This window comes from Gobio gobio (assembly GCF_949357685.1).
Source record: "Gobio gobio genome assembly, chromosome: 8".
Lineage (NCBI taxonomy): Eukaryota > Metazoa > Chordata > Actinopteri > Cypriniformes > Gobionidae > Gobio > Gobio gobio.
This window is the reverse complement of record NC_137114.1, coordinates 31,736,877-31,759,147: the sequence shown is the minus strand read 5'-3', so window position 1 is coordinate 31,759,147 and position 22,271 is coordinate 31,736,877. Positions and strand designations below refer to the sequence as shown.

General features: G+C 36.9%; 1 protein-coding gene across 4 annotated transcripts in view; it reads left to right on the top strand.

Annotated features, from left to right (window-relative positions):
• Positions 1 to 21,885, top strand: part of gosr1 (golgi SNAP receptor complex member 1) — a 47,621-nt gene extending 25,736 nt beyond the window's left edge. The window contains exons 7-11 of one of the 4 annotated variants that reach the window (XR_013817105.1): positions 9,987 to 10,016; positions 17,349 to 17,431; positions 18,292 to 19,289; positions 19,615 to 19,740; positions 19,839 to 21,405. Coding sequence is in view for 1 of the 4 variants with exons in the window: in XM_079824272.1 (XP_079680398.1) it covers positions 9,987 to 10,016; positions 17,349 to 17,431; positions 18,292 to 18,416 (238 nt within the window). In the remaining 3 variants the exon portion in view is untranslated. Of the gene's footprint in view, positions 1 to 9,986; positions 10,017 to 17,348; positions 17,432 to 18,291 lie in introns of all 4 variants that reach the window. The other 3 variants (XR_013817104.1, XR_013817106.1, XM_079824272.1) reach the window with 3 other exon arrangements.
• The last annotated feature ends 386 nt before the right edge of the window (positions 21,886 to 22,271 follow it).

Genomic DNA, 22,271 nt, shown 5'->3' with positions numbered 1-22,271 from the left:
TTAAAACACGCAGCGTATTAGTTCAGCTGCACTTTCTTTCGCGTCTCTCGCTCTCAAACCTCAAGCGCCAAACCTGCTTTTGTTATGAAGCAAAGTCTAAGCTTTTACATTTTTTTATAGTAAAGGCGCTAATGTGGCATAACAGAGGCGATGCTCTCATCTCCTGGCGGCGCGCACGGTCACCTGGTTCACGGAGCTCTCTATACTTCTAGCGCTGGGTCAATACATTTGAATGGATTGACGACAGTTTCACTATTCAGGTATTTGCATCAAGTTTTGGTAAACAGTACAGCATTGTGTGCATTGCTTATTACGTCAACCACATTTACAGTATCATTTTATTATGGAAACATTAATGTTAATGTTTTTCTTGTATTTAGCCCTCAGGTATTCCTCACTTATTGGTTATAATAACCACTGTCACAAATGTGACCATACACCTTAACTATTTTTCAATTAAATAAATGTTCTACATTTTAGTTTAATAATATTTATTGAATATTTTGAGGAGATCTTTTGGTACTAAATAGGCCTATTATTTGTGCAATAATTATGGTCCATTAATGGCCATTTAATGAATTAAATAAAAATAAATACTTCTAATATATTTTTTTCTTATTTATATTACAATTAGTGAAGTAATTAATGTTAAAATGGAGAAATCCAATGCAAATTAGAGTCATTATGTGTCTGGAAAAATAATTAATTTAATTTGTAATGCCATGGTTTACCCACAGGTGTCTGTATGGCTCTTTAATCAATATACATGTATCTAGTCTAGTTGCTCAAAAAAAGTAACGCAGATCATAACTGCTTACTTATTTTTAGGTTTTGCATTTGAATACATTTGGACATGATCAAACACTAGATTTCTTTAAATGTGAAATTTTAAAACATGAATAACTTGCATCCTAATATTTTTAATGATACTTATACAAGCACACACAAGTGAATATTAATGAATGTGAGCAAATATCATTTAAAATAGTTTGAAATAGTGCTAAAAAGGCAAACTTATTTTTCCTTATATGTACAGCAGGCTATATACATATGAATTGATACTGAATCAAGATCGAAATAAATCGATATTTGTGCCAATCACCAACCCCAAATACCGCAGCCACCCGCCCGCCCACCACCACAAATTGGTTTCTAATCTGTGGGAAACACTGGTGTCTGCCTCATCTGCTTGTGATCCGATCAACCAAAGCGCATCTTAAAGGGATAGTTCAGCCAACTGTCATTAATTACTGTTACTTAATTACGTGGCACAAGATCTCACGAGATTAAAATGTGACAAGATTTCTCGTCGAGGTGAAAAGCTGTGTCGCATGATATTGTCATGACGTAGTGTGAGGGTGAAGTTAGGATAGAATATGCCATTGCTACATTTACATTAGGCCTCCACTGTCATTTTGCTTTTTATAGAAATAAAAACAATTTAATTCAGGTGGATAACGGTCGCTTCAATTCCATCCAGCTCATCCAACACAAGCTGTTTGAGTCATACGTAGTGCGCAGCACTGATCACGTGACATGAGATGACTGACAGGACCATGGTGGAGGATTCGTTGTGCAACAGAAGCGTCTGGTCAAATGCGCATTCAGCATCACTGCTCCCTATACACAGAGTACACACGATCGTGAAATTGAAAGCGAAAGTCAATAAACGCGAGGAGAGAAGCCATTCAGTTGTACAAAACCTTTTACAGTGCTTGAGTATTGTTGTCTTATACTGCATATGATAATTCATACTCCTACTCAGTGTCTCGTCACACCCCTATTATTTACTCATCTAATGCATTCCAAACCCATAAGACCTTTGTTTATCTTCGGAACACAAATTAAGATATTTTTTATGAAATCCAAGAGCTTTCTGACCCCCATAGAGAGGTAGTAAAGACATTGTTAAAATAGTCCTTGTGACAACAGTGGTTCAACCCCAATGTTATAAAGCGATGAGAGTACTTTTTGTGTGCAAAAAAACAACAACATAAATAACGACTTTATTCAGCAATTTCCTCTCTTCCGTGTCAGTCTCCAACGCTGTTCATGTGAGCACCACGGCGTATGCTTCATAACATTAAGGTTGAACCACTAAAGTCACATGGACTATTTTAACAATGTCTTTACTACCTTTCTGGGCCTTGAAAAGTGGTAATTGCTTTTCTGTTTATGGGGTGGTCAGAAAGCTCTCGGATTTCATCAAAATATCTTAATTTGTGTTCAGAAGATCTTACGGGTTTGGAACAACATGAGGCTGAGGAATTAATGACAATTTTTATTTTTATGTGAACTAACCCTTTAAAACCAGGTAAGTAAGTGTTTGGGATAGTTTTTCCTATCAGTGGAGCTTTTGTTTGTCATACATTGCGCCAGATCCTGACATCTTTCCTATCTGCCTCTCAGCCGATAAAGAACTACTGTAAATCCTTCAGCTTGAGTTTGCCTATAAAAACACAGCAAGAATTGGACCTTGACACCCCTCCCCAGATGCAGCAATGCGCATTTTATAGCACAAGCCCGGTGACGGAAGGGTAAAACAAACACGGTCACCCCAAGAATTCTGTCAGCTATCCACGGCTCCATACAGGTGTGCTACATGTGTGTTTTTTGATAGAGACATCTTTCAACCTCTGTATATAAATTACTAAAAAGCTTAGTTTAATAACATGCATTCAGTGAATAATTGAATGTGTAGAGTTCCTATAATATTTATTTTATATTTAAACAAAATGTTCACTATATTTGTGATGAGACAAATGGATAATAAACCAAACAATTGTATCCATTCAGTCAAGAGACTAAGTTTAAACTGCTTCACAGAAAAGAACAGTACTTATTAACTCTAACAACTTTTTTACTTCTGAAGTTTTTCACATTCACATATTTGCAAGGCAGCCTCGTGAATAGTGTCTTGACATGTTCTTAATGGCCAGAATAAAATGCTTTTACAATTATTGCGATGTGCAAAATGTTTTAAAAGTAAAAAAAAAAAATAGTTTGTTTCATTGATTTGCAATATTTCAGTGAGCAGTAAATTGGTTTAAAGTATTGGTAAAACAATTTTTTATCATGAATTGTAGGTCCTAACTGTAGTCAGTGTTAAAGCTTAGGCTGTGTTATTTAAGCACATTTCCAACACAAATTTAAATGTGTCAATATGATGCCTGAACCCATTAAGCAACTCATTAAGCAAAATGGCTTGTCCTGAAAGGCTGTGTGCCAGTGCAGACCAGTGGTGTGCTGCATGTGTTTGCATAAATTAATGTTGAATAGATTCAAAGATTACTTTTAATTTTAGGTTTAAAGGTTATCATTTTTCCAGGACAATTGGACATCAGTTCAATCAAAGCAGAACTGAAGTTAAAATATTTGTTGCTTCTGAGTTTTATCTATTCCAAATCTGCTTATTGTTTGCCAGTTTCGATTCCAATAAGGTAAAAAAAAAGTCTAACATTTACATATCAAACATATTTATTCTGTGTTTTTTTTTTTGCAAAACACACTGTTGTAGCTGAATACCATGAACAAAAATCAGCTGACTTCAGAACACTTACACAATTAACTTTTGCCTTCGGTTTTAACAAAAATACCACAATAAAAACACCTAGACTAACTAATATAAATTTCAAAAATTATTAAAAACAAGTAAACAGTCAGTAATAAAATAAGAACAAAAACAAATTAGCAGTAGCACAAATAAATACAATTGAAAGTTCAGTTATAGAAATTGAAATCAAATGTAATTATATTTTTTAATCAAATATGATGAATCCTTTACAAAAGTGAAGTCTTTTGTTGTTTGATTAAAATCATTGACACAGATGACAGCAGGTTTATTAGGCTGCTGTCACTTTAATGCCTAATGCACAGATCCAGTATACTGGTATGCACACGTTTTCTTTCTCAACCATTAACATTCACATAAGTTATCATAACTGACTGTGTTTACAAAGATATTTTAACAATTGTGTGTATTTGACCATTCAAGCGCAAAAAGACGAGAAAGAGAACTTCTCGAATTCTGTATTTAAGCTCTATAGGAGAGGCAGCTTTTTGTGCGGGTGCTTTGGATATGTGGGCAGCACAGAAAACAGAGTTGTATGCCGTGTCTTCTTGCGCTTGAATGGTTTAAAATCACATTAAAATGCTCTGACAGGAATCAAAATGAATCTTATCGAATCCACAGTGCCTGGAAAGTTGAAACCTTTTCTCGCGATGTTCTGGTCAAAATATGTTGTGCACTCTAACACACTCACATTTTGTTTTATTGTAAATAGGTGCTTTTCCCAAGGATAGTCATATCTGGTGGTCATTTGGATTTGTTCGAGTTAATACTTTCACCATGGAGACAATGATTTAGTGACTTGGTCTTACCTGATTTGTTTTGCTACTTTTCTCTGAAACATTATCAATTCTAATTGGCAAATAAAATGCTGAGTACATGGTTTGCAATGAGCACTTATGCAATGAGCACTTTGCGGTATGGCACGTTTGTGTGTGTGTGTGTGTGTGTGTGTGTTGTGTGTGTGTTGTGTGTGTGTTGTGTGTGTGTGTTGTGTGTGTGTGTGTGTGTGTGTGTTGTGTGTGTGTGTGTGTGTGTGTGTGTGTGTGTTGTGTGTGTGTGTGTGTGTGTGTGTGTGTGTGTGTGTGTGTGTGTGTGTGTGTGTGTGTGTGTGTGTGTGTGTGTGTGTGTGTGTGTGTGTGTGTGTGTGTGTGTGTGTGTGTGTGTGTGTGTGTGTGTGTGTGTGTGTGTGTGTGTGTGTGTGTGTGTGTGTGTGTGTGTGTGTGTGTGTGTGTGTGTGTCTGTCTGTCTGTCTGTCTGTCTGACCGGAGGGGTTGGTTATTGGCCGCTGTGGGATAGGTCTACACACCAAGCCTTGTTGTTGTAGTAAAGCTTCATTGCTAAGAGTTCAGTTTGTGATTTCTGAGCTAAATAGTGAATCATTATAACTTTTTTCGGAATAATACACACGACACTACTGTTCAAAAGTTTGGGCTCAGTAAGTATTTATAAAAATAAAAAAAAGAATACTTTTATTCAGCATGGATTAAATTGATCAAAAGTCAGTATAGGCATTTATAATGTTAAAATTAGGGGTCGACCGATATGGATTTTTTTAGTGCCGATACCGATTTTTTTTCATCAGCCTTAAGGCCTGTACACACCGGGACGAATATCGCGCGCGCTTATCGCCAGCGTTTTTCGTGCCGTTTTTCGGCGCGTCTTGAGTGTTCACACCCAAGCGATTTTCACTGGCGCTGCGCCGAGTGAACGTGCACATTCAGTCGATGCGCTCCCGGTACACAAGATGGTGCTGCGGCACTTTAAGCCTCTGACACTCGCTTGTCACACAGAAGGAGAAGAGAGACAGTATTTACGTGCTTGCCAAAACCATAGACATATTATGTATATGGACAAAACCATTCACACACTTTTTGCTAACTGGCAAGCAGCATTAGCAGTTCATCTTCTTCTTTGTCTACTTACTACTACTTCTTCGTCGTATCAATGTGTGCTCGGCAAGAGCGTTTTGTGCTTGAGCGCCACCAAGTCGTGTTTTACTGTCACTTCAGCAGCTCCAGGCACGTGAACAAAAGCGCCGATCTCATTGGTCGGACAGTTTTTTACGCGCCGCGTCAAAATAAAAAAACGAACCCGAGGCGTTTTTTTTAAAAATGACGCTTTTACGCCTGGCGTTTTGCGCGTCGGTGTGAACACTCACATTGGCGCCCATTGTTTAGTCCCGAGGCGTTAAACGTCGGCGATAAACGCGTGCGAAAATCGTCCCGGTGTGAACAGGCCTTTAGCCGATGACTGATACGGTCTGCCGATTTTCTTGAGCCGATATTTGGAACCGATACTGCTTTTGCTCCCTCAATTTACATCATAAAAATGACACAATGATCATCATGATAACAATTTAAAAAAAGGAACATTTATTGAACTAAAAAAAAACAATATTTAAAAAATAGTAAAAACAGGTGAGGTAGAACAAGAAAAAAAAAAGAGTTCAGTGGTGAAAATAAATTCTGAAAATAAATATTTAACCATAAATAAAATAATTACACTATTGCACAGTATCAACAAGCAAGCAGCATAATAAAGTGCACACTGACTGTACTATACTTAATTTTAAAACTATTTACAACCTAGTCATTTAATGGTTACACTCTAAAAAATGCTGGGTTAAAAATAACCTAAGTTGGGTTGAATATGGGCTAACCCAGCAATTGGGTTGTTTTGACCCAGCGGTTGGGTTAAATGTTTGCTTAAAACAACCCAATTGCTGGGTTAAACAACCCAATTGATGGGTTAGTCCATTTTCAACCCAACTTGGGTTATTTTTAACCCAGCATTTTTTAGAGTGTAGGTGCACTTAACTTAATCTCTTGTAGAGCAACACCAGCGGTAATTCAGAAAAAAAATCTCCCAATGCTCCACGTGAAACTTCAGTCTTTCGACCTTTTACCATTGTGTCAATTCTCAATTGATTTTGATTAATATGCGCGAGGGAGGGAGAGCAAAATGGTTTGAAGACGGTGAGAGCTGCCTGTGGACGCCTGTCTGTAAATAATGCAGGGGAAAAAAAATATCGGTGAACGTAGCAGCCTTGTATCGGCCGATGCCGATACACGTAAAAATATCGCAAATATCGGCCTAATCGGTCTAACACTAGTTAAAATGCTGTTCTTTAGGACTTTCTATTCGTCAAAGGATCCTGAAAAAATGTATTACTGTTTACATTAAAAAAATATTATTTTGTATAACAACATTAAGATTTAAGCTTAAAATATTAAGCTGTTTTCAACATTTGATAATAATAAGAACTGTTTGTTAAGCACCAAATCAGCATATTAGAATGGTTTCTGAAGGATCATGTGACACTGAAGACTGGAGTAATGACAGTTAGAAAAATCAGCTTTGCTATCACAGGAATAAATTACATTTGAAAATATATTAAAATAGAAAAGTCATTTTAAATTGTACTAATGTTATACAATATTATTGTTTTTACTGTATTTTTGATCAAATAAACGCAGCCATGGTGAGCATTAGAGACTAAATATTACATTTCTTGCCGACCACACACTTTTCAATGGTTGCAGTGCACATCATCTGAACTTTCAGCTTTTAGACAATTGGAATTTCATGTGCAAAATAAAATACACCCCAAAGTCCAGATTTGTGTGCCAGCAAACAAGATCTAGATGTGCTAAACTGTATGACTGTAATATCCAGACTGGCAGTCATGTGTGATACTAGCTAATGTAATTGAACTAATAGCCCTGCTGTTGAGTTCAAAATGGATGAGGCTTAATGGGGAGACAAGACTACATTTGCTAGACGTTTTTGTTGAGAATTTTAGACTCTGCATTGTCCTCACACTAACTTTAATCTTCAGATTCATCTGATTTATTTCCTTTAAATGTAATTTTCTTTGTAGGCAACCAAGTGGATATATGTCTGATGCAGATGATGTAGATTAATGGGTCTTAAGGAGGCCATTAATTATTTATCAGGATGAAATGCAGATCATGAATAAAGGAACCTGTTTGGTCAAATCCCACAGGATGCTAAATATTTGCCCTGCTAATTGCAATCTAAACTGCAAAATCAGCATCATTAGCACCCACTGGGACAATTAATACTGATTAGTCTAGCCGAGAATTCACATACTTTATCTTTGCCGATGCAGTTTTGGCTTTTTGTTCAATCAAAGGCAAAGCCATAAGCTCTTAAGAAGACAGTCATTTGAAAGAATGGAGCTTATCACGTCAATTTTGCTGCACCTTTCCTTTCTTCAAAGCATTTACAAGATACCGAGATAAACATTCACGTGTCTGTGAAGACAGAGCCCTGTTCTGCAGTAGTGGGGCTGAACAGCATATGGACCATTAGACTCTATTGTCCCAGCTGCTGTTTTTGTATGCCAGATTTCTCAAACCATGCAGACAGAGAGAGAGCTCACAGGCGTCAAAGCAAGAACTTGCAATCTCATTTTTGCTCGTGTAATCAAAATTGGAGCTCTCTGTCACACCGAAAACCATTTGTCTGGGAATTGAGGACTTTCTTTCCCCTGAGGTATCGCTGGCCCTCAGACTTTGTCATCTAAATTGACGGAGGATGTGATTTCGAGCAAGCATAGAATTTCATTCCCACCCTGCAGGCCTGCAGCTCCTTTTCGGGGAGAAAAATGGCTGTGGTAGGGGTATGAGACATTCCAGCATGGATATTAATGCAAGATTAAAGAATTGTTCCTGAAAGAGAATTTTATTCACTCGCTACAGAATTGTCTTTTCTGAGCAATAACTGCATTGATAATCTATGAATCTATTTGTTTCACCATTTGGAATCAATATCTCTCCTGTTTTGAATAGGATTTTTATTTACTTATTTTTGTGCTATGGTGTGAATTTCTAAAGCAGAATTGCAGCTACTTTTGTATATGCTATTTATTACATGGTGAAAAAAAGGTTGTGGACACCACCTTATGATTTTAATGCATTGTAGTGTTTTTATGTAGACAATGGACAATACTGATAACATTTTTTTATTGTAATGCTTATTAAATCCTTTATCGTCATATTTGTTGAAGAAAATACTTCTGGGCCCGTATTCATAAAGAATCTTAATGCAAAGAGTAGCTCCTAGTGACAAAATTCTAAGAAATGTGGCCGTTTACTCTTAAAATTAACTAAAAAATCCTAGTAAAGAAAAAAGTAATTCAGAAAGCATCTTAACCCTTAAAAGAGGTCTTAAGGTCAAATTTGTTAAGAGCACAGATGGGGACTTTTAAGAGGCTTAAGAGTTTCTTTAGTAGCGGAGAAAATGGCGAAGACGAAGAGGGAGAAGAAATGTGTTGCAGACAATGGATAACAGTGACTTAATAAGACGCTATAGATTAGATCGTGCAGGGCTCATGTTTGTTGCATTAAACCCAACTTTCAAACCACCAATTAAATAGACATGCCAGCAATCAGTGTAATTGGAAAGAGTGGAACAATGTTTATAATTCTAAGCCAATCAAATACCTTATAGGAAATTAACAGCATGGTAAATAATAAAAGGATTTATATACACTGAAAAAAAGGATTTGTTGAATTTACTAAAAAAATGTATCGTAAGTGGTCGCAATCAATTTATTTGATCTCAATTTAAACAAAAACACATGCAATTCCCATAAAACCAATTCATTTTTTAAAATTAAAATAAAAAACTAAATTTAAATTATTTAAACGAGCACAAATTAATGATGCTTAATTTAATTTTTCAGTGTACATATATATTGTGTGTGTGTGTGTGTGTGTGTGTGTGTGTGTGTGTGTGTGTGTGTGTGTGTGTGTGTGTGTGTGTGTGTGTGTGTGTGTGTGTGTGTGTGTGTGTGTGTGTGTGTGTGTGTGTGTGTGTGTGTGTGTGTGTGTGTGTGTGTGTGTGTGTGTGTGTGTGTGTGTGTGTGTGTGTGTGTGTGTGTGTGTGTGTGTGTGTGTGTGTGTGTGTGTGTGTGTGTGTGTGTGTGTGTGTGTGTGTGTGTGAGAACGGTAAAATAGGACAATTTGCGCTTGTAAATTCAAAGTGACCCTATACTTAAAAGCACTCCTTTTTCCCCTTTTTGGACAACCAACCAATCAGAGTCTTCAAAAGACTGTGTCATACGTAGCAACGGGGTCAGCCCCGCCTCTTCACTAAGATAAAACTTTTTGCATTTTCCTTGCTCAGAGTTGCTCTCAGATCGGTCCCGAATAGCTCTTAAGCTAAGACTCCTACGTAAAAGTTTTTAAGCTAAATTAGGAGTTTTCTGAGAGGACTCTTAGAATCTTTATGAATACGGGCCCTGGTTTTCATGTGAAGTACTGATCAGCATTCACTGCATGTTTGCCATTGATTCTTTCATCCTGACACTCAAAAATTGGAGAGAGCTCCAGTAATTCACCTCATTATCATTGTCTAAATGTCTTCTTTTTTTGTTGTCTCCTTGCAGCTCAGATCGACTTATTGATGACACAATAAGGTAAGTCTAACTTCATAAAAGCAGTTCAGACACTTCTTCGGTTCCCATTTTTATTTGTTTTACTAAAATATCTGGGGCCATATTCACAAAACATCTTAAGGCTAAAAGAAACTCCTAACTTGGCGATTTAGGAGAAACTCTTAAAAATAATGGGTGTGTCAGTCCTAATTTTAGGACTCCTAAATTTTTTGCATTAAGAATATTTCACAAAGCATTTTAGCACTAAAACTAGCTCCTAAATCTGTGAAACGTTAGGAGTAGTCAAGAGGACTCCTAAGTCACTAAGACCAAATCACTAAACAATCCTAATGAATGTTGCCGCAATCAGCCTCAGCAATTCGGCCAAAGACACTGTATACCATTGTCCTGAAACTTTCCATTATAAATGCAATACATATTTTGATTTATATATTTTAATCTATGACAAAACGCCAAAAATAAATCTTTAATAAATAAATAAATAATGTCCGATTACCTGTGGCAGTTGCTTTCACAAGTTCACTATTGCTCGAATAGAGTAAACAAATATAAGCGTGCTGTCTGAGAGGACCAAGTGCTCCTAATTCGGAATTTAGCCCAAACCCACAGTTCTGCCCCGTATCGCCGACCGAGAGTGAGGTGTCGGGGTGGCGGAGGGATGCAGAAAACTCTGGGACAGTCGGCTCTCGGCTGTGTATATACCTCCTCTCACGCTGATTAGAGAGCATTTGAACGTGCTCCTCCCGAACTTGGTTTATAAAACATCATTTGTTGCTTGAATTCTGCAATCTCTCGAGATGCAGACATGTAAGAGGCTGACATATACTAGTTTAATTTGTGACACTTGGCCTAATTTTTTTAATCTTTATTTGAATATGGCAACATGATACCTCGTTCTACAGATTAAATCACTGACAGAGACCCCATCAGCCAATCACTGCGGGCATAGTTAGTAAGCATGATGACATCATCCATAGCAATCGAGGCCCTTATTCTTAGCTTAAGACTTCTCTCTATTCCTTAGTAAAAGTTGGTCTCATCAGCTTTGTGAATAGGTTTTAAGAGAAAACTCTTAACTAAGAACTTTTACTGCCATTTAGGAGAACTCTTCGAGCTAAGATAAAATGTTTTGTGAATACGGCCCCTGGTTTCTTTGAAAGAATAGTCTGCCAAGGGTCATTAACTCAAGGAGAAAGATCTCAGTCGATGGAGGGATACAAACCACTGGTCCATTGCTTTTGCATTGAGTTGATACCGTTAGATTAGAACTGAAAGTGGATTCAGACTCTTAAAGTTCACCCAAAAGAAAACATTTTCATCGTGATATTTTGAAGAATTACTGTTTTTGTAAGTACAATGAAATTCAGTGGGTACCAGTGTTATTTTAGTATTATTTATATAGTATTGTAATTTGTAATAATATTTTGAATTAGTTTTTATTTTTATATTATCAATTTTCATTTTAATCCGTTTAATTTTTTGTAATTCTGTTATGTGACTTTATTTTTAGGGGGGGTTTACAAATCATATTTAGTTTTCGTTCATTTTTTTTGTTTTGTTTTTTAAATTTTATTTCCAGTTAGTAATTTTAGTGCTTGTTTAGTAACTTGCACTTATTTCAGCCTAGGCAGCATTTTTAATTTTCATTCAGTTTTAAGATTTTCCTCAAATATTTCTATATTATTTTATTTCAGCTTTATTTCAGTTATCAAAAAGCATTTTAATAGTTTTAGTTAATGAAAATAACCCTGGGCCAAAACAACACTGGACCCCATTGACTTCCATTATTTGGAGAAAAAAAAAACACAGACACATTTTCAAAATATCTTCTTTTGTGTCCTGTGGGTAATTGATGACAGAATAATTTTTAGGTTGACTATTCCTTTAAGGGAAACTAACAGTAAAGCTTGGCATGTGCTGCATGAATCTCCCACTGTGCCTTGTTCCTGAGGTGTGTTAGTTGTGAATATTGTGCTAGTGGGCACTACCATCTTTCCCTCACTGCGGATCTGTGCTGGTCATGAGAGTAGCCTACACTTTCACTGCGCACCTCTGGGAACCCCATAGCTGGCAGCCGGCACTGGTGCTTAATTAAGTTGGCTCTAGGTCCATGCAGCTCTTTTTATCCCCACCCCAGTCTTGTTCAAGCAAAAAAATATGCTATATCAGCTGCTTGTAATCAGTATCTTCCCTTTGTAGCACCCACAGCCTGGAGCCACCAAGATGAGAGCTCATTGTTTAATGTTTCATCAGAGTTCTGGGCCCGTATTCATAAAGAATCTTAATGCAAAGAGTAGCTCCTAGTGACAAAATTCTAAGAAAATTCTTAGAAATGTGGGCGTTTACTCTTAAAATTAACAAAAAAATCCTAGTAAAGAAAAAAGTAATTCAGAAAGCATCTTAACCCTTAAAAGAGGTCTTAAGGTCAAATTTGTTAAGAGCACAGATGGGGACTTTTAAGAGGCTTAAGAGTTTCTTTAGTAGCGGAGAAAATGGCAGAAAGACGAAGAGGGAGAAGAAATGTGTTGCAGACAATGGATAACAGTGACTAAATAAGACGCTATAGATTAGATTGTGCAGGGATCATGTTTGTTGCATTAAACCCAACTTTCAAACAAACAATTAAATAGACATGCCAGCAATCAGTGTAATTGGAGAGAGTGGAACAATGTTTATAATTCTAAGCCAATCAAATACCTTATAGGAAATTAACAGCATGGTAAATAATAAAAGGATTTATATACACTGAATTTTTTTTTTTTTTAATTTACTAAATTTTTTATCGTAAGTGGTCGCAATCAAATTATTTGATCTCAATTTAAACAAAGACACATGCAATTCCCATAAAACCAATTAATTTTTTTAAATTAAAATAAAAAAACTAAATTTAAATTATTTAAACGAGCACAAATTAATTATGCTTAATTTAATCGGGCCATAATAATTTTTTTCAGTGTACATATATATAATGTGTGTGTGTGAGTGAGAGAGAACGGTAATATAGGACAATTTGCGCTTGTAATTTCAAAGTGAAGGCTTAGAATAGACCCTATAGGCGCTCCTTTTTCCCCCTTTTTGGACAACCAACCAATCACAGTCTTCAAAAGACTGTGTCATACGTAGCAACGGGGTCAGCCCCGCCTCTTCACTAAGATAAAAGTTTTTGCATTTTCCTTGCTCAGAGTTGCTCTCAGATCGGTCCCGAATAGCTCTTAAGCTAAGACTCCTACGTAAAAGTTTTTAAGCTAAATTAGGAGTTTTCTGAGAGGACTCTTAGAATCTTTATGAATACGGGCCCAGATCTCTGAAGAGTGTGGGCTCTCATGTTTCTCTTTTAATGATTTAAAACAAGGCAAAACGTGAATTAAAATAAGCCAAAAGTCTTCTGTCTATCACAAGCGAGACTTTGAGATGCACTGTTGCAGGTAGCATATTCAAACAAATGCATAATTTAGAACACACACACAGATATGAAGTTTAGGAGATTAACCCCTAGAGGTCAAAGATAACGCCAGCACGACCGCCTTGATTATTATCATTCAGGCAAGTGTTCATTATAAGTTAATATATCATTATAATCTGTTAAATTTCTAATTTTATTTGTGTACACTCACAATAAAAACAAAATGTTGTGCTTTTTTGCAAAATAAAGAAAACAAATTATTCATGATCAGTCACACCTCTTCGGCCTTTGTAAAGAAAAAGTGTCTTACAAAATTTAAATCAGTGTATTGTTTTATGTGAATGAGCAGGCACAATGATGCTCACATCAGTTTGAAGCAAAAACTCTAGGCAACACCCATTAGTCAAAAGTCTTGTGGACACATATCTATTGTGTTTTGTGGCCTTAATTCAGTGACTTAAATTTTTTGTTTTTTCAAAAACCATAAACGTTATTCTCTAAAAAAAAAAATACAAGCATACATACATGTTGCTCACATATCATGGTAGCCCAGTTTGTGCTGAATACAGTGTAATGACACTTTTGCCAATAATATGTTTATAAGCAACTGAAAAAAGCACAAATGTCAGAGCATGTCAACTTCTAAATGGCCCCAAACCTGTGCAGACTTCTAGGGGTTAAGTTCATGTGTTCATCATGATCTGTGTGCAGATGCAAAAGAACTAACAAATGATAAAGGGCCTGTCTAGAGGCGTCACATAAAAACTCTGGCTATAACTAAATAACTGCTTGTTCGTGACTGGGGGCTCCTGGGAGTACAAAACACCAGAGACCTTGTGGCCTACAGGGTGCTCTGTCTTGTTTAATGTGCTTTATGATTTGTTTGTGTGAGTGGGGTTTGGCTACTGGCAAGTAATCGCAAGTAAAAATGGTGGTGACTAGACCTAATTTCACAGGTTTTGCCTCAAACACATTCTAGATGACACCTGTTTTCTGTGGGTTTGATGGATACGATCTCCTGTTCATTATGAACAAGGTGTAGTAGGATCTGCTTGAGCGCTTGTGGTGGACTATATCTGATGGCTTTTGTTCTGCAGAGTAGGGCAGACAGGAGTTTAATGGGTGCCAGGCATTAGTTTGCACTCACAAATCTGCTGAGGTGGAGTTGGAGTGAGCTGTATTGTCACAAAGCAATTTAATCTTCCCCACTAGGAACAAGCAAGCAAGACTCAGCTGAAGAAAACAAATACGTACTGGACCTACCCAACAGTCTTATTATAGGATGCAACAGTGCATAATTAAAATGCATTAGATAAGTGGTTCTCAACCTTCTTGACTTCAAGCACCCTCCCCCCACACTGTCCACAACAATAATCGAAGGCCCATGACTTTCCAGTTGTTTAATGTACTGGATAAGGATTACATTTTACTTTTCATGCTTAAAAAAGAAGGATAAATATTGTATTTGTTTTTTTTCATGTATTTACTAAGCAGTCCTGTGCATTCCCACTCAATTTATCTTGTCTTATTTCACTTTCACTTAAAAAAGCCACCAGACTTGTATACAAAAAAATAAACAAAGAAATCACAGATATGAGACAAAAAAGGTTTTGTTCAATAACTTTCTGGCTTCATGAAACATGCCTCAAACAAATTCACTTACATATTTTTATGGCATGTCTTTCCAGATTAAATAGAGGGGGAAAAAAGTATGGAATCACACAAAGTAGAGTGGAAAATTATGAAATTATCTACAAAAAAAAAAACACAAGTACTTTGTTGGTCCTCCTCTGGCTTTTATGACAAGACTTCACTAATGAAAAACAATATTCCCCATCAAGCTGGTTTCAACTTTCTCAAATATTGGTTGACAGATCAGCTTTGCTAGATGGAGCCTTGTCATGGACCAGTTCTTTTTTTCCCATCCATACATTTTCAATTGGATTGAGACCCGGACTGTTTGCTGGCCATGTCATTGAGATGATAAGCCTTTCCTGAAGAAAAGCTTTAACACTCTTTGCTCTGTGGCAAGATGCATCATCCTGAAAAATTACTTCGTCACCGAAACTCTTTTCTATCGATGGAATAGGTGTCCAAAATGTCAGTGTACACCTGTGCATTAACTGTTGAGGTAAGGATTTTCATCCCCCCTGATCCTTTACCTAACATGCAACCCCATATAATAAATTAGTTGGGAAATGTAATTGTTTTCTTTAGACATCTTTACATGTTTCATTAGAACGGCACCAGACAAAAGTTCCAGCATCACTGATTCATCACTAAATGTCACTTTCATTTAGTCGTCCACACTCAATGATTGCTTCTCTTTAGCCCACTGTAACCTTGTTTTCTTCTGTTTAGTGTTAATGGTGGTTTTCATTTGGCTTTTTATATATTTAAATGCTATTTCATTCATCCAGGGGTCACAAACATTGACTCATCCATGTCTTTATGGACCTCGCTTTGTGCACTGGTGCGCAGTCATGTTGAACAGGAAGAACTCTTTCCACAAAGTTGGGAACATTAAATTGTTCAAAATGTCTTGGTATGTTTAAGTATTAAGAGTTTCTATCACTGGAACTAAGGGGCCAAGCCCTGAAAACCAACCCCCACACCATAATCCCCCCTCCACCAAACTTTACACTTGTCATAATGCAGTCAGGCAAGTACTGTTCTCCTGGCAACCGCCAAACCCAGACTTGTCTTTCGTATTGCCAGACAGAGAAGCTTGATTCGTTACTCCACTGCTCTAGAGTCCAGTGGCGCATGCTTTACACCACTGCATCTGACGCTTTGCATTGCACTTGGTGATGTAAGGTTTGGATGCAGCTGCTCGGCCATGGAAACCCATTCCATGAAGCTCTCTACGCACTGTTCTTGAGCTAATCTGAAGGCCACACAGAGTTCGGAGGCCTGTGGCTATTGACTCTGCAGAAAGTTGTTGACTTTTGCGCACTGTCGCCTCAGCATGCGCTGACACTTCTCTGTGATTTTACTTAGCCTACCATTTCGTGGCTGAGTTGCTGTTGTTCCCAATTGCTTCCACTTTGTTATAATACCTCTAATAGTTGACAGTAGAATATTTAGTAGTGAGGAAATGTCACGAATGGACTTATTGCACAGCTGGCAACCTATCACAGTACCACACTTGCATTCCCTGAGCTCCTGAGAGCGACCCATTCTTTCACAAATGTTTGTGTAAGCGTCTGCATGTCTAGTGCTTGATTTTATGCACCTGTGGCCATGGAAGTGATTGGAACACCTGAATTCAATGATTTGGAGGGGAGTCCCAATACTTTTAACAATATAGTGTATGTTTCATGAAGCCAGAAATATTAAGCTTTTGAACTAAACCTTTTTTGTGTCATATCTATGATTTGTTAATTTGCTATAAAGTAAAAAATCTGGGTGAACAACATTTGTGTTAAGATTCCATACTTTTTGCCAGAACAAGTTTTCAAAACATTACTTTCTTCTTTGTGATTCACAGAAGAATGTAAGTCTTAAGTACTTTTGAAATATCATGTGTGAGTAAATGATGACAGAATTTTCAGTTTTGAGCGAACTATGCCTTTAAGCTAGGACAAATGAAGGCTGTTGGAAAACCTCTGATTTGTCCCAAATGTTGAGGTGTTCACTTTTTGCAATGTCAAGGGAAATGGATATGTAATGGTTGGTCACTTTTCTGCATACTTTTGGTTTCTAGCTGTGTGTGGCTAATGTCTCTGGAGCTTTAGATTAATGCAACTAATGCCTTCCTGTCTGAAATCAAACCTAGTGAAAGAGACGTTTGCTGTCTTTGAGGGACTTTCTCCTGTGTCTGCAGTCCTAACAGCTGCTGCGCCCTTGACGCACTGATCAGTGCACTTTTTGACCACTTTCATTGCATACGTGCTGTGATGAGCCATTGCCAATAAAACCCATTCTTGTTTTTATTTTTTTGTCCACAGCATTGCCATGGCAACCAAGGAGAACATGACCTCCCAGCGAGGGTGGTTGAAGTCTATACAGAGCAGGGTCAACACCCTGGCCAGTATCCTTGATTTCAAAAGAGTGTTTGTGAGCATGTATGCATTATATATTGGTTCCACTATCAATTACTGATATATATGACCATGTACAACAAAACCAGTCATAAGGGTAAATTTTTTTAATTGATATTTATACATCATATGAAGGTGTATTGATTTTTTTTTTATAGGACAACTGTTTGAAAATCTGGAATCTGAGGGTGCAAAAAAAATCTAAATATTGAGAAAATTGCCTTTAAAGTTGTTCAGATCAAGTCCTTAGCAATACATATTACTACTACTAATAAATAATTTTTATATTTATGGTAGGAAATTTACAAAATATCTTCATGCAACATGATCTATATATATATATATATATATATATATATATATATATATATATATATATATATATATATATATATATATATATATATATATATATATATATATATATATATATATATATATATATATATATATATATATATATATATATATATATAATGTGTATGTACCTGTGTGTGTGTGTGTGTGTTTATTTACATGTTCATTTACTCTTCATTTTTCACAAACTAACAAATTTTATTTTAGTAGTAGTATGACAATTTTAATATCAACCTTTTATTTTAATTATCGGCTTATCGTTATCAGATTTGCATTATTTGTTCATCCCTAGTGTGCAGGACATATACAGTAGGTTTCCTATAAATGTGTAGATTTCTATAATATTTTCTTTGAAGAGCTCTCTTCTAATTACATAGGTCACATTTATATAGGACAAATTGAAACAAATTTTCCTGAAAAATACCTGCTGTCAGTTTTTGAGGAAAGGCAATCTGCTATATCCCTTTATTTCCTTAACTGACCTTTACTTTAGACCGTTTCCCTGCCATCAATAACCTAATACAGCGGATCAATTTGAGGAAGAGGCGGGACTCCTTAATTCTGGGAGGAGTCATTGGCATCTGTACCATCCTTCTGCTACTATATGCATTTCACTGACAAACAGGGGAGCTAACCGACTACTTTTAGGGGGTGTTCTGCAAAGAGGTGGCAAACCCTTGAGAAAGGGCTCAGTGAGAGACGGACCATTGGGGCTACAAAGAGAAGCCTATCTGGCCTAGCCTGGAAACAGGATTGATTGTGGCCAGCATGGACCTTATTTGTAATTAGCATCAAAAGGGGTTTAGCTCTAAGAGCCTTTTTTTTGTTTCTGTACTACAAACAATGCGCTGTTCAGATGTGAACTGGGACTGGAGACCAAATTACTAACAGGAATAGATTTCAGAGAGCATATATTATAACACACTGGCTTTGAAAAAAAGAGTGATGCTGTAAAGCATCAACATGGCGTTGTGTTGTTCCTGTATACTATTAATCGGAAGAGGGTTTTAATTTGATGATCCTTTTAGTAAGAGGGTTTCTCATCATGCTGTGTACTTTGTGAATTAATAAATTATTCATATACAGAATATTAAAAATGTGTGTGAAACACTAGAGGTCCGTCCTCTAAAGCTTCTATTTTTTAGATATTTCTAAACTCTCTTAACAATTACATATTACACTGTTGGGAAATAAGAGTCCAACAATAAAATAGTTGCATTGCAGCTCATGATATGTCAAACCCTTCTCTTTCAAGGTGCTAATTCTTTATGCCTTTACTGATGTGTTTCAAAGTTTAGAGCATGTTCCAGTTAGGAATATCTCTCAGCCAACAGTCTGCTTGTCTAAACTGATTTACAACCAAGCAGCTCCTTCTATGGAACTGGAGCGTGAGAGACAGAAACAGACCAGAACTTTAACGTGATGAATATACAAGCTGAACAACATCGATCCCTGGAAAGTGAAAGTCTGGCACAGTGATTGCATGTATAGGTAAGACCGGCACACCATGTAGCTTGGTTGTTGGAAAAAGAAAGAAGTATTGGGGGCCTTATTATCATAAGCCTGTTTCTCATTCCCTCTTATGTTGACAAATGATGTCCCCTACATAAAAGTGAGCTTTTTCTGCTGAGCAGCTCTAACGTACTGATCCTTTCTTGATGTATCTGCCACATTTGGAGCGGTCAGACACAAACTCAATACAATCCACTCAATGGAGACATCGGCTTCCCCAAAACAATAAACTAAAATGAGCTGTTTGAAACAAAGAAATCTTTCCTCCTTTTTCCTATATTCTCTGTTTGTCCATTATCTAAAGGTCACCTCAGTCTCCTACTGTTCCAGTCAATACATTGACCAAGTGCCCTGAAATACAGTACAAATGTTGAGGGACTGAGGGATAAAATGGACCTCATTGACCAAAGGATGATCACAAAACGCCATAGTATGGGTTTCTCAACATATTTCCAAATAGTTCATTGTATTGTAAATTAGAAGAAGTTTTAAAGTCACAAATGAGGTACCTTGTTGTTTTCTCTGCAGCAGTCATTTGGAAGTTAGTAGGCCACCCACAGAACTCCACAGGAAGCTGTCATCAGCCTCCTCTCCTCCCCTGCTGACTGAAACATGTTCTCTTTACACCAGCCCAGAGAATAAATTAGTAAATCTTTTGTCATCTCCAGTTTTGCTCTATATGTTGCCCTTTTTGTTTTTTCCTAGTGATCTTATAATGGGACTCCTAACTGACCTGAGGTGAGAATGGAGACATGACACACATTACCTACTCTACTATTCATGATTTTTGAGGTATGGCAGCACTTGAATATTAATAAGAGTCTTTATTCCTTGGCTCTGTAAAGGTTAAAGTAGACTACAAGCAAAACTGTTCTCTTAACTTAAAGACTATAAATTGAAGCCCTCTCTGCTTGATTTTGTCAATACCTGCAGCCATGCTGTAATGCGTGAGTTGAGTGTGAATAGGTAGAGAGGGTCATATAATACTTGGTTTCCTGGGCTGCCTTCCAAAAAAGTTACAAATGCTGAGTAGTCAGTGTGAGTGAAACGGGAGACTTAGAGATCACAATCTTGCTCTGTCACCATTGTGTCCTTGAGCGAGTCGTAACCTAAAGTTACTCCTGGGTGTAGTGACTGTTTTGACAATCGGCCTACATCACGTGCGTCCAATCCTGCTCCTGGAGGGCCAATGTCATACAGAGTTTAGCTGCAACCTGCCCAAACACACTTGCCTGGAAGTATCTTGGGTGTCTCAATCATTTCCCTATTTCAGGCACTAGTAAGGACTCCGGCTCACTGCACATTGGGACACTGATGACTTTTGATATTGGTATTTATAAGCAACAGCAGAACTGATATCTTTCTGACATTATATTATAGATACTTTCCTTGTTACATATCTGTGCAACATTTGTTTCACAAGTTTTGCACTGATAGTGATTGTGAGCATAGATGCGTTTGTGTGAATTTTTTATTTTTTTTTGAGAGCAAACGTGTCAGTGCACTGGAAGAATTTTGTGATTGAGAAAATGGCCGACTCCCTGATCCGTGCCATGACTACTGAACTAGGGAGTTGATTGAAACGCACCCCTAGTAATCCTGAACTTGAGTAGCTGGTTCAGGTGATTTCAATTAGGTTTGGAGAATAATGGCCCTCCAAGAGCAGAACTGGACACCATTGGCCTACTTTATACTGCATTTCAGTAAATACTCAAATGCATCTTTGTTGGGACCATCCTGTGTCTCGTATGTAGGTCTTCACTTTTTTATTTTGCAAAGAGTTTGATCTTGAGACCTTTTCCTTCACAATTTATCAAAGTAGTTTGTAATCCTGGATCAACACCCATTTAAACAAAATATAGCCCTTACAGTAACCTTAAACCATCTCATGAATTGTGTCCTGTGCTCTAACACTACTCCTAAACTAATTTGTTGGTACGTGTTATTGCACCAACAAAGGATGTTTATTCAGAAACATGTCTGTCTTGTGTAAATCATATTAACCAACCACTCGAAAGGAATATGGAAATTTCACCCTGTGCATGCAAAGGCAAACTAGATGGTTGAGGCTGGTGCATTGGCAATAAATCTTGTCAACAATATTCAAAGGACTTTTCCATGTTGTTCATGATTTACTGGATAAGGGTTAAAAAGAATAATTTTTAAAAGATTTTTGTACGCACAATTTCACCTGATAAAATATTTCACAGTGTATGGCGTGCTTATTCATAAAAATCTACAGTGTATTCATTATAAAAATGCTAATGGAGATTTTTTTCAGGTCTAGAAATCACACTTTTTAAATTAGGCTACCTCTTTTTTTTCAAGACCATGTGAACCCTTGTTCTTAAAAGGAAAAGAAAACTAGTGCGGGTGAATTAAAATAAAAAAGTGGCTTATTTAATACCATTTTTTTTCTTGTTTTAAATGATTTTTAATTTAAAACAAGAATTTACATTCTTCGACAGCTCGCTTCAAATAAATAATGTAGATCCGTGGTGTTCAGCTGACAAAAATCTCTGTTTTGTCTTTGTTTTTTCCCTTGCAAATAAAACCATTTCAGATTGTGATTCTAGATGACTAATAATGGCACTTTAGTCTCATTTAAGCTGGTGGCTAGATTTGTGTGTACTTAAACACTTTGTGTCACTGAGAGAGCGCTGTTAGTGCTGAGTGCTGGAGTGAGGCTGGGCAGAGGGCCATACTTAGAGATCAGAGAACCAGGGAAGTGCAAAATCAGCCAGTAGATCTTGTGCCATTTCCTTAGCCATGCATTATTTACAGCAGCAAAAGTCAGGAGCATGAAAAATGAAGCTTATGTATTTGTGCAATGGGCAAGAAGGCTTTGAAAGTTGTTGTCTTCCTGTGTTTCTTTGTGTGGTACGCTTAACAATCTAACTTTTCTGCTAATGCAGTCATTTCTTATGCTAATTTCTAATTGCTTATGTTTCTCCACCACTG